Consider the following 11,763-nt stretch of genomic DNA (forward strand, 5'->3'; position numbering starts at 1 on the left):
TGCATTCATTTGGTGCTCTCATGCGTTTATTTAGAGCCAAACCACACGCTATGTCCTCCCCCTGCTCCTGGCGACTCTCGCTCCATCCTCCTCTGGTGGTGGGGTGGTCCCCAGGGCTGTGGGTCACCGTGGCCCCACCGCAGCGCCAGGGCCACCGTGGGCGCTGGGAGCCCGCCCGGCACACCGGGGCTGCCCCACGTGCTGGAGGAACCAGCGGGCACAGTTTCGGAAGACGTCGGCCTGTGCCTCGGTGCCGGCGAGCGCGTGGCCACCCTCGGGGTACCAGAGCAGCCTGTGGGGTCACAGAAACACAGAAATCCCGGAATCGCTTGGTTGGAAAAGACCTTTGAGATCGAGTCCAACCGCGCCTGTCCACTGCTAAACCGGACCCCTGAGCACCTCGTCTGCCTGTCTTTCAGACCCCTCCAGGGATGGGGACTCCACCACCTCCCCGGGCAGCTGTTCCAGGGCCTGAGAACCCTTTCGGTGAGGAAATTTTTCCAGCACCCGCTCAGCACAGCCTTTCAGGCAGTTGTAGACACTGGGATCATAGCATCACTAGGTTGGAAAAGCCCTTTGGATGGGACAGGGATGCTCCGCTGACTCCCCGGGCTCCGTCCCTGCTGCTGCCCCCACTCACCGCGCCGGCACCCCCCTGGCCCGCAGCACCCGGTACAGCTCCAGCGCCTGCGTGGGGCTGACGCGGCGATCCCGCGCGCCCACGCACAGCAGCACCGGCGTCCGCACCTGCAGCACAGCCGTCGGTGGGCGCTGGCACCCGCCCCGCGTCCCACACCCATCCTGCCCCCGCCTTACCCGCGCCGCCTGGGCGATGGGCGAGCGCAGCAGCATGGCAGCCACCTCCTCGGCGCGCGGCACCCGCTCGAAGGAGTAGGGCAGCCCCAGGGAGACGTAGCGCCTGCGGCGTGGAGGTGCCGGTGGGTGCCGTGAGGACGTGGCACGGCACAGGGAGGGGCTGGCACTCACCAGTCGGGGATGTCGGAGGTGCCCAGCAGCGCGGGCAGGTTGGAGACGGGGCTGCGCAGGGCGCAGGCTTGGTAGCGCTCAGGCTCGCGGGCGAGGAGGTGGAGGGCGATGAAGGCTCCGTGTGAGCCAGCCAGCAGGGCCAAGCGGTGCGGGTCCAGGGGCTCACTGCGCAGCGCCTGCTCCACTGCCAGCTGCGCCCGTGGGGCACCCACCAGCAGCACCACCACCATCACCCCAACAGCAGCACCCAAACATCAGCCCCTCACCACCAGCATCCTTCCAGCAGATCCTACCGGCAGCACCTCACCACCAGCACCCGAACACGAGCCGCTCACCATCAGCATCCCACAAGCAGCACCCAGACATCAGCATCCCCCCAGCAGATCCCATCGCCAGCACCCAAACATCAGCATCCCCCCAGCAGACCCCGCCAGCAGCACCCTCGCGCCCCTCACCTGGGTGTCTGCCACGTCCTGCTGGCCCACGTGGGCGAGCAGGGCGGTGATGCCGGCCTGGCCGAAGCCCAGGGAGCCGCGGTAGTTCACTGGGGAGACAGGGGCCGTGGGTGCCACGTCTCCAGCGGCACAGAGCCCCCACACCCCCCAGCACTCACCCAGCAGCACGGCGAAGCCCAGCCGGCACAATGCGGCCATGCTCGGGCGCCAGCGGGCATCGAAGACGGCGTGGGGGCCACCTGGGGCAAGCGGGAACGTCACCGGGGGTGCCACCATCACTGCTGGGGTGTCCCCGCTGTCCCCTCGCTCACCGTGGGGGCACACGACGAGGGGGTGCGGTGCCGAGCCAGCCGGGGGGCTCAGCAGCAGCGCCTCGAACGCCTGCGTGCCTGTGCCAGGGAAGGGTCCCACTCAGCGCCCGCCACCCAGGCACCAGCACCGTGCCCCCCGCCACCCCAGGTGCTCACCATGCGCAGGGGGGCTCTGCCCGCTGCACGGAGTCACAACCGTCAAGGTCTTCCAGGTGATGCCGGGCACGGTTGGGGCATCCTCCAGCGGCACCCAGCAGAGGGGCAGCTCCCGGCGTGCCGGTGGCAGAACTGCCACCACCTGGGGACGGGCAGCGGGTGGCACCAGGACCCCGGCCCCAGCACGGCTGGCCTTAAACTACCCCAAGGTGCCCACGGATCCAGCGCTCCGGGGCTCTGTGGTGCCATCCTGTGCCGTGCCAGCGCCTGCCCCGCATGGATGTGCCGTGGTGCGCCTGCTCACCCTGCCCTGTGCCGCACTGTGCTCTCCTTGGCCGTGCCAGGCTCTGCTGTTCCCTGCAACCCCATGCCATGCTATGACACACTGGCTCTGGCTGTGCCATGCCATTCTGTGCTGCACTATTCCATGCCAAGGCTGTGCTGTGCCACACCATGCTGTGCCGTGCACGCCATACTGTGCCGTGCCATGCCGTGCCCAGCTGCAGCTTGCCGTGCCATCCAGGCGGTGCCGGGGCTCTGCTCACCAGGCTGGGGGGCCGGTGTGGGGCTGAGCAGGCAGCCACCAGCAGGTCCCACTGGAGGGTGAGCAGCTCCCAGTGTCCTTCGGGCGACCCTACGGACAAAGAACACACCGGCACTCGCAGACTCTCACCGGGCACCACGGGCAGCCCGGTGCCACGTACCTGCCGTCAGGCTGGTGACAGTGGCCGCCTCCGTGTCGACGAGCAGCAGGTCCTGCGAGAGGGCAGAGCGTGGGCAGCGTGTCAGCGCGGGGCGTGGGGGGCGCTTCCCTGGCCCCCCAGGCCCAGGGCTCACCGTGCGGCTCCGCTGTGGGGTACCCAGCACCGCTCGCCGGCTGTCGGCTGCCCAGCACCGCGGCGGCAGCTCCTCTGCATAGATCCCGGCGAAGGCTGCGAGCGGGGCACAGCTGCAGCGAGCTGGGGTCGTGGGCGCTCGGCACCGGGGTCCCACCCCACAGCAGCGCCCAGCCCTGCCCACCGCGCCGCGCTCACCCTCTGTGGGCTCCTGCACCACATCGAGCACTGTCACCGTCTGCCTCGTCTGCCAGGTGAGCTGGGGAGAGGCGGCGGTCAGGGGTGGGGAAACTGAGGCAGAGGTCCTGGGGACCGAGCCCACCTCGTGTGGACAGAGAGAGGCTGTGACACCAGGACTGGGCACCACAGCGTCGGCTCAGGGTGGCACAGCCGTGCCCGGTGCTCCTCTCACCATGCGCAGGCGCAGACACTGCCGGTGGGGACCCCCCAGGTCCCCCTCCAGGTAGAGCAGGCGGTGGCCGTCGGGGCTGAGCCGGGGAGAGCAGGCGGCAGCGCGCTCGGCCGACAGCAGCTCTGCGGGCGGCAGGGATCAGCACCCCGGGGACCCCCGCGCCCCAGCGCCCCACGGCCCCGGTGCTCACCACAGCGCCCGCTGCCCAGGTCCAAGTGGAAAATGCCCGACCTGGGGAGGAGGTGCAGGTCAGGTGGGACGCCCCGAGCCGTGCCCATCCCGCCGTGCTAGCGCGGCACGGGCATCCCAGCATGGCACTGGGGGGACCCACCTCCTGTTGGAGCAGGCGCTCAGCCCCAGGCGGAAGGGCTCGTGCCACCAGCCCACGAACACCACGCCGCGGTCACCCGGCGACCACAGGGCCTGTGCGACAGCCGGGCTCGTGCCACACCCCCAGGCCGTGCGCCCCACGGCTCCCCCTGCGCCCCGTCCTGACCTGCCCGGGAGAGAGGTGCTCCGGGACGCCCTCCAGCACCGAGACGCGGCTGCCCTCCAGGTCCAGGGCGCAGAGGACGGGCACGCTGCGGGCGCTCAGCGCCTCCCCCCAGTCCTCGTGGTACACGAACTGCTCGCCCTGCAGCAGCAGCCCCGCTCAGCCCCTCGGCCGACGTGGGGCTCCATGCACGGCACCGCCGTGGGGCGCACAGTGTGCACGTGGGGCAGGGCCGCAGGGTGCGCGGCACGCTCATGGGGTGCACGGCATGCTTTTGGGGCACATGGCAAGGCCATGGGGCACACAGTACGCTCATGGGGTGCACGGCATGATTACGGGGCGCACAGTGCAATCACAGGGCCCACGGCACCCACCTCCTCCTCCTCTTCCCCCTCCTCCACCGGCATGGCGGTTCCCGGCACATCCCAGGGGCACGGGGGCCGCGGTTTGGGACGGCTCTTCTCAGCCACATAGAGCAGCCGCGTCTCCGAGTGGGACCAAGCCAGGCAGGCGAAGGGCCCTGGCACGGGGAGAGGGTGCCAAAGCCCGGCGCCGGCAGCGCCGAGCACCGGGCAGGCGCTGGGGCCGCCCATGCTGGGGCAGGGGAGCGGGACAGGGGTCTTACTCTCCGTGTAGACCTCCCCGTGTTTCCCCAGCGCCGTGAGGTCCACACTGTGGCTGCGCCCGCTGCTGCTCCACACCTGGGGAACAGTGGTCAGCATTGGCAACACCACGGCCAAGGAGCCCGCTGCCGCGTGCCGGGGCTCAGCCACCCCGGGGAGCCCCCAGGCTGCCGCGACGGCCGGCGTTACCTCCAGCAGCTCGTGGCCCTGCCGCGGGCAGCGGCTGAGCACGGCGCGGTGCCGCCCCGTGGGCGAGTCCTGGCTGAGGAGCCTGCGGGAGGGAAGCCGAGGTGGGCGGCACGCTGTGGGCACTGGTCATGCCATGGCCACTGGCCACCGTGGCCATCGGCCACACCGCGGGCCCCACGGTGGGCATTGGCCGTGCCACGGGCACCAGCCACGCCGCAGCCCCCGCCCGCCACCCCACCCGCAGCCCGTCAGTGCCGTACTGGTTGTGGATCTCGGCGCTGAGCGCTGCCGGGCACGCCGCGAGGCAGCCGTCACCTGTGTGCCACAGGCTGTAGTGGCGGCTGAAGCGCAGGGGCCGTCGGCGAGGCGGGTCGGGGCGGCTGCACTCTGCAGGAGGAACCGTCAGCAGCGCCGGGCAGAGGGCCACGCGGCAGCCGTACGGGCACAGGGCCGCGGGGCAGCCGTACCCCACTCACCGGTGTAGAGCAGGAAGGTCTGTGCCCCTGCGGCGGCCCTGAGGGCGGCACGCGTGATGGTGGGGAACCGGCTGAGCTCCTGGTAGCAGGCGGTGGGGCTGCCGGCAGCCTGGGCAGGGGAGAGCCACGCCGTGGGTGAGCTCACCCCGGCACGGGCCCGCAGCCCCCAGCCCCCCTCGCCCACCTGGGGTGCCGCGGCCATGGGCCCTGGCTGCGCCGCCGGCGTCGGGCAGGCTGCCAAGGCGTGCGCGAGCAGCTCGGCGCCAGGGGCCGGTGCCAGTCCTCCAGCTGTCCCTGCTGCCCTCTGCGCCCGCACACGCCTCGCCCTCTGCTGCGACCCACGCCAGACCGGCCGGGGGCACCAGGGCCCAGGACACCGGGAGCAGAGGTGACATTGGCACCACCACCATAAAAGCCCAGAATTGCTTGGTTGGAAAGCACCTTTAAGATCATTGAGTCCAACCGTCCCTGTCCACCACTGAACGATCCCCAAGCACCTTCTCTGCCCGGCTTTCAAATCCCTCCAGGGATGGGGACTCCACCACCTCCTATTCCTATAGGAGGCAGCTACTCCAGTGCCCGACAACCCCTTCCATAAGAATTTTTTCCCGATGTCTCATCTAAACCTCGCCAGTGCAACTCCAGGCCATTTCCTCTCATCCTGTCTCTTGCTACCCCGGAGCAGAGCCCAGCGCCCACCTCACCACAACCTCCTTTCCAGCAGAGTGACGAGGCCCCCCCTCAGCCGCCTCCTCTCCAGACTAAACCCCAGGTCCCTCAGACTCCACCTCTCCTCAGACTTGTTCTCCAGCCCCTTCCCCAGAGACACCAGGGGTGCTGAGCCACATGGTTTATTGGGGGGCAGCGGTGAGGGTCCATCAGCGCCGCAGGTGCTTGAGCAGCCACAGCACCATGTTCATGAAGCCGTCAGCTTCAGCCTCGACGCCGGCCAGCGTGTGGTTGTTCCCTGGGTACCAGAGCAGCCTGGAGCGGGGAGGACAGTTAGTGCCATGTCCGCACCCCAAAACCCAGGCACCCTGCACCCCACTCACCGTGTGGGGACCCCCCGGGCCTTGAGGGCACGGTAAAACTCCAGCCCCTGCTTGGGGGGCACCCGCCGGTCGTCCTCCCCCAGCATCAGCAGCACGGGCGCACGGACCTGCGGGGCAGCACGGCCTCAGCGCGCACAGTGCTGGCAGGGACGCGGACAGAGAGGGGGACGAGGACAGTGATGGGGGTGTACCCGATCAACGTAGCGCATGGGCGACTTGCCCAGCATCTCTGTCCACTGGGCTGGGTCTGGCAGGGCGCCGGGCACGAAGGGCAGCCCCGTCTCCGTCAGACACCTGCGGGCGAGAGGGATGTGGGCACATGCGGGGCGGCAGGGGGCCAGGGGCGGTGGGACTCACCAGTCGGGGATGTCGGTGGCGGCCACCATGGAGGCGATGTTCACCACGGGGTTGCGGACCACGCAGGCGTGGTAGGTGTCCGGGAACTGGCCAAGGAGGTGGCACGCCAGGAAGCCCCCGTGCGAGCCACCCACCAGTGCCACCCGGCCGGCATCCAGCGACTCCTCCTGCAGCACCCGCTCCACGCAGAGCTGCCACCACGAGGGACACCCGCTGGTCAGGCACCCCCGCCTTCCCTCCACAGGGCACCCACGGAGCACAGGGTGCCCAGGACAGCGTGCCAGGGCCGTACCTGCACGTCGCACACGTCCTGCGTGCCCACGTTACCCGGCAGGGAGGCCACACTGTCCTGGCCGAAGCCCAGCGAGCCGCGGTAATTCACTGGGGGAGGCAGCGTCAGAGCCCTTCCCTCTCGCGCCCCGGCCGCACCACGGGCACCGTGCCACCCAGCAGCGCGCTGGGCCCTCAGCGCCACTCACCAAGCAGCACGGCGAAGCCCACGCGGCAGAGCGCTGCCGGGTACAGCATCCACCCGGCCGTGAAGACGGAGTGCGGACCCCCTGCAAAGGGCAAAGTGGGGGTGATGCTGCCCGGCTGGTTCGGGGGCACCGCTGGGCACAGGCAAGCTCTTACCATGGGGCATCACGACCAGGGGGGGCTTCTGGGCAGCGAGGCCCTCGCTTGGGCGCAGCAGGATGGCATCGAAGTCCAGGCCCCCTGCGGAAGGGGAGTGTCAGGGCTCGGCGGGGCAGCGAGGCCCGGCTCGGCAGCCCTGGCACTCACCGTACTGGGGGTGCTCCTGCTCCGGTGGGGGCTGCAGGGTGCGGATGCCCCAGCTGATGCCCGGCACAGGGGGTGCATCCTGCAGGCAGACCCACCGTGCCTGCACCTCGCAGCCAGTGCCGGGCAACATGGCCACTTTCTGCATGAGAACAAAGCTCAGCGCCAATGCCGAGGGTCTCGGGGTGCTTGGGAGGGGGCATCACCTTACCAGCGTGGGGGGGCAGCTAGGGGTGGAGAACCTGGCCACCAAGATGTCCCGGTCGATGGTGAGGACAGACCAGCTCCCCTGGGGACCATCTGGGGAGGAGGGGCGGTCAGACCTCGGAGGCGGGACCCCCTCCCCAGCCCTGGCACCGGCACGGCGCTGCCGGCTGGCCACTCACCGGCTGTCAGCGAGGTTGTGTCACCCGTTGCTGTGTCCACCACAAACACGTCCTAGGGGCACGAGGGCAGAGTCCAGCAGAGCCCTGACCCAGCCGTGCCCCCGAGGCCATCCTGGCACTGCAGCCCTTACCTGCTGGCTGCGCTGAGCCGTATCCAGCACCAGCCGTCGGCTGTCGGCCGCCCAGCACAGCCCTGGAAGCGCGCCGCAGTAGATGCCCGGGAAGGCGCCTGGAATGGGAGCGGCGTTGCTCAGCACCCACCTGCACCCCCCTCCCACCATCCCAGGGCTGTACTCACCCCACTCCTGCCGTGGCACAGCCTCCAGCACCGTGCGGCTCTGCTTGGTGTACCAGTCGTACTGTGGGAGAAATGGCATGGAGGGAGTTTGGCTGGGTCTCATCTCACCCGCACCCCTGCACCCAGGGGAGGGGGCACCACCGCCCGCCCTCCGCCCCCGCCCCGGCACCCCACCGCCCTCCCCGTGCCGCTCACCACGCGCAGGCGGCTGCACTGCTGGTGGGGGCCCAGGACGTCGTTCTCCAGGTAGGCAATGCGGCAGCGGTCGGGGCTGAGTCGCGGGGACCACATGGCCCTGGTGTCATCGGAGAGCAGCTCTGTGTAGGCACGAAGGGATGGTGAGGGGCTGCACGGAGCCGGGGCACTGGCGGGGTTGGGGCGCGCGCCGCTCACCACATCTTCCACCCATGAGGTCCACGTAGAAGAGCGCTGATCTGCCGGCAGAGACGGGTGTCACTGGGGGCTTGGGGGTGGCGGTGGGGCGGGGTGGCCCACGGGGACTCACCGGCGGTTGGTGCAGTACCGCAGCCCCAGGCGGAAGGGCTCGTGCCACCAGCCCACGAACACCACGCCGGTGTCACCAGGGGACCAGAAAGCCTATGGGTAGACAGCGGGTGAGCATCTCAACCTGGCACGGACCCTGGAGACCTCCCTTCTCTGGATCCTTGTCCTGACCTGCCCAGGAGAGAGGTGCTCCGGGATGCCCTCCAGCACCGAGATGCTGCTGCCCTCAATGTCCAGGACACAAAGGACGGGCACGCTGCGGGTGCTCAGTGCCTCCCCCCAGTCCTCGTGGTACACGAACTGCTCGCCCTGCAGAACGGACCCATCAGCCCCATAGCCAGCGTTCAGTGCCAGCCCTGGGGAGGGGAAACCCCACCTTGAGGGGTGCATCCTCCTTCTTGGAGGGCCCTGTGTCCTCGTCGGAGGCGCCCAGCTCAGGAGCTTTGCTCTGGAAGAAGGACTCAGCTTTGGGACGCTTCCTCTCAGCCACGTAGAGCAGGTGGGTCTCCGAGTGTGACCAGGCCAGGCACCCAAACTGGTCTGCAGAGGTGGGTTAGGCACTGTCCCCCCGTCCCCCAGAACCCCCATCCCTCAGTACAGAACCACAGAATGGGTTGGGTTGGAAGGGACCTCAAAGCCCATCCAGTCCCACCCCCTGCCATGGGCAGGGACACCTCCCACTGGCTCAGGGGCTCCAAGCCCCATCCAACCTGGCCTGGAACCCCTCCAGGGATGGGGCAGTCACCACTGCTCTGGGCAACCTGGGCCAGGGCCTTACCACCCTCACAGCAAAACATTTCTTCCTAAGATCTCATCTCAATCTCCCCTCTTTCAGCTCAAAATCATTCCCCCTCGTCCTATCCCTGCACTCCCTGATCAAGAGTCACTTCCCAGCTTTCACACAGAATCACAGAATCACACAAGGTTGGAAAGGACCCATTGGATCATCGAGTCCAACCGTTCCTAACACTCCCTAAACCATGTCCCTAAGTACTTCATCCACCCGTTCCTTAAACACCTCCAGAGTGTTTCCTGGAGCCTCTTTCAGCACTGGAAGCTGCCCTAAGCTCCCCCCAGAGCCTCCTCTCCTCCAGGCTGAACAGTCCTCAGATCACCTCTGTGGTCTCCTCTGGACACCTCTGACAGCTCCATGTCCTTCCCGTTCACCCCTGAGCCCCTCACCATCGTCATAGACGCTGCCGTGCTTGTCCAGCACTGTCAGGTCGATGCTCTTCACCTTGCGGTTCTGATCCCAGACCTGGGGAGATGAGGGGGTGGCCCCAAGCGACAGTTTGAGTCCTGCTCTGTGCCCCAGCAAGTATCCAGCCCCTCCCTGCCCCCTCCTCACCTCCAGAAACTGCTTTTCCTTCTCCTTTTCCTTCTCCTTGCCAGGGACCTTGCGCAGGACAGCTTTCAGCGCCCCACTGGGTGACTCGCGGCTCAGCAGCCTGTGGGTGGGTGGGTGCCCGTCAGCCCCCCATCATTGGCACCCCGAGGGGACACCGGGGCAGGATGGGACTCACTCGTCCTTGATCTCAGAGCAGGTACCCGTGGGTCCCGAGTAGACGACAGAGGTGTCATCGTGGAAGATGAGGTACTGGCGGCAGAATTTGATGTTCTCGGCCCGTGCCAGGTCCCGCTGCGACCACTCTGCAAGGAGCGGGGTGAGGACACCCTCCACGTCCCCACCGCGCAGGCAGAGACTCCCCAGATCCCCGTCCCTCCGTACCGGTGTGAAGGCTGCAGTACTTGCCCCCGTACTGCGTGGTGACATCAGGGCCAAGGCAGGCGGCGCTGAGCCCTGGGTGCTGGCTCAGCTCCTGGTACAGCTCCACCACCTCCTCCACACCCGACAGCACCTGTGGGACCCACTGGCATTGCTGGGGGGCACAGGGCCGTGCTGGGGTGTGGAGCAGGAACCGGGCAGTGGGGGGATTAGGAGGGTGCTGGGTGCAGTTATGGGGATAACCAGGGGATTAGGAGGATGCTGGGAGACGTTATGGGGCAGTTATGGGGGTGGATGTGGGGATTAGAAGGGTATGGGGTGGGTATGGGGCAATTATAGGGGTACACGAGGGATTAGGAGGGTAGAGGCAGTCATTGGGACATGTGATGGATTAGGAGGGTGCTGGGAGCTTTTATAGGGCAGTTATGGGGGTACATGGGGGATTAGGAGGGTAAGGGGCAGGTATGGGGGTACATGGGGGATTAGGAGGGTACGGGGCAGGTATGGGGGTACATGGGGGATTAGGAGGGTACGGGGCAGGTATGGGGGTACATGGGGGGATTAGGAGGGTACGGGGCAGGTATGGGGGTACATGGGGGGATTAGGAGGGTACGGGGCAGGTACAGGAGCACGTGGGTGTTTTGGGCGTTGGGGGGTCAGGGCCGGGGCCCTCGGGGGTGCAGCGGGGCCGGGGGCGGTGCCGCAGGTCCCCCCTCACCGGCGGCTCCATGGCGCGGGGCAGCGGCCGCGCTTCCGGGGGGGGCGGTGCCTCCCATCGGCCACAGCGCCTCCCTTCGGCCGCGGCTCCTCCCATTGGCTGCAGCGCCCCTTAGTGGTCGCGGGCGGCGCTGCTGCGGGGTCCGTGCCCACCCGAGGCACCTCCCGCCCAGCCCGGGGGGATCGGGGTGTTGGGGTCCATAGAGACCCCCCCCCCCCGCCCAGCCCGGGGGATCGGGGTGTTGGGGTCCATAGAGACACCCCCCCCCCGCCCAGCCCGGGGGGATGGGGGTGTTGGGGTCCATAGAGACCCTCCCTGCCCAGCCCGGGGGATCGGGGTGTTGCGGTCCATGGGGACCCCTCACCCCAGCCTGAGGGAGATCAGCCCCTTGGGAGCCCACAGGGACCCTCTGGGGGCATCAGGATATAGAGGGTCCCCAGAGACTCACTGCACAGCCCGGGGGGGGATCAGGCTCTTAGGTTCCCACAGGGAGCCCCTGCCCAGACCAGGGACGATGGGGTGTTTGGGGACCCTCAGGGAGCCCCTGCCCAGCCACCATGCATGTGACCGACAGAGCCCAACAGCACTCGGAGCCAAAGGAGACTCGGGGGGCCCTGAGCGCAGCCGCCATGCGGTTATGGGAGCCCAGGACCCGCGCCCCTCACTCGCCACAGGCAGGAACCGGGGCCAGTGCGTGGTTTGTGTCAAGTCCTTTTTATTCTGTTCCCACAGAAACACCTGGTGAGGGGGCAGCTTCTGGGAGGGAGTCACGACACAGCGGCGGGGGCGGTACGGCACGGTACGGCACGGTACGGCACGGTACGGGGTCACTACGGGTGGCACAGAGCACAGCAGACACGCACACCGTCACAATGTTCAGAGGGAGCGCACCCGGCATCGCACCTACCGCTCGCCCCTCGCCCCCACGTCCCCCCGCCCCGGCCGGCGGGCTGCCACAACCCCGGTGGGCTTCGCGTCCGCGGTCCTGGCAGGCACGGAGGCGA

At 68.4% G+C, this 11,763-nt stretch overlaps 2 protein-coding genes across 6 annotated transcripts; both read right to left on the minus strand.

Annotated features, from left to right (window-relative positions):
* Positions 1-18: 18 nt before the first annotated feature.
* LOC104059059 (acylamino-acid-releasing enzyme) lies at positions 19-5,715 on the minus strand. Of its 5 annotated transcripts, XM_054076939.1 has the most exons (20): positions 4,939-5,715; positions 4,723-4,849; positions 4,463-4,544; positions 4,276-4,351; positions 4,025-4,170; positions 3,654-3,791; positions 3,489-3,580; positions 3,348-3,388; positions 3,158-3,279; positions 2,747-3,004; positions 2,614-2,665; positions 2,455-2,543; positions 1,910-2,051; positions 1,754-1,831; positions 1,601-1,681; positions 1,443-1,531; positions 988-1,178; positions 817-919; positions 641-747; positions 19-292 (listed from the first exon to the last, which is right to left on the minus strand). In XM_054076939.1, the coding sequence occupies exons 1-20, from the start codon at positions 5,138-5,140 to the stop codon at positions 124-126; spliced, it is 2,385 nt and encodes a 794-aa protein (XP_053932914.1). In that variant the 5' UTR covers positions 5,141-5,715; the 3' UTR covers positions 19-123. The 5 variants fall into 5 exon arrangements, with proteins under 5 accessions (XP_053932914.1, XP_053932913.1, XP_053932918.1 ...); XM_054076938.1 differs by having other exon boundaries at positions 641-919; XM_054076943.1 differs by lacking the exons at positions 19-292; positions 641-747; positions 817-919 and having other exon boundaries at positions 1,005-1,178; positions 2,214-2,543.
* LOC104059060 (acylamino-acid-releasing enzyme-like) lies at positions 4,939-10,843 on the minus strand. Its single transcript, XM_054076944.1, has 23 exons — positions 10,760-10,843; positions 10,045-10,174; positions 9,839-9,965; positions 9,664-9,763; positions 9,498-9,573; positions 8,692-8,855; positions 8,487-8,624; positions 8,317-8,408; positions 8,205-8,245; positions 8,007-8,128; positions 7,812-7,872; positions 7,645-7,742; positions 7,514-7,565; positions 7,339-7,427; positions 7,131-7,269; positions 6,981-7,064; positions 6,827-6,907; positions 6,640-6,728; positions 6,348-6,538; positions 6,182-6,284; positions 5,991-6,097; positions 5,727-5,922; positions 4,939-5,047 (listed from the first exon to the last, which is right to left on the minus strand). Exons 1-22 carry the CDS (start codon positions 10,769-10,771, stop codon positions 5,817-5,819), a joined length of 2,202 nt encoding a protein of 733 aa, XP_053932919.1. The 5' UTR covers positions 10,772-10,843; the 3' UTR covers positions 4,939-5,047; positions 5,727-5,816.
* Positions 10,844-11,763: the final 920 nt, after the last annotated feature.

The sequence above is a fragment of the Cuculus canorus genome, chromosome 11 (assembly GCF_017976375.1).
Source record: "Cuculus canorus isolate bCucCan1 chromosome 11, bCucCan1.pri, whole genome shotgun sequence".
Taxonomy (NCBI): domain Eukaryota; kingdom Metazoa; phylum Chordata; class Aves; order Cuculiformes; family Cuculidae; genus Cuculus; species Cuculus canorus.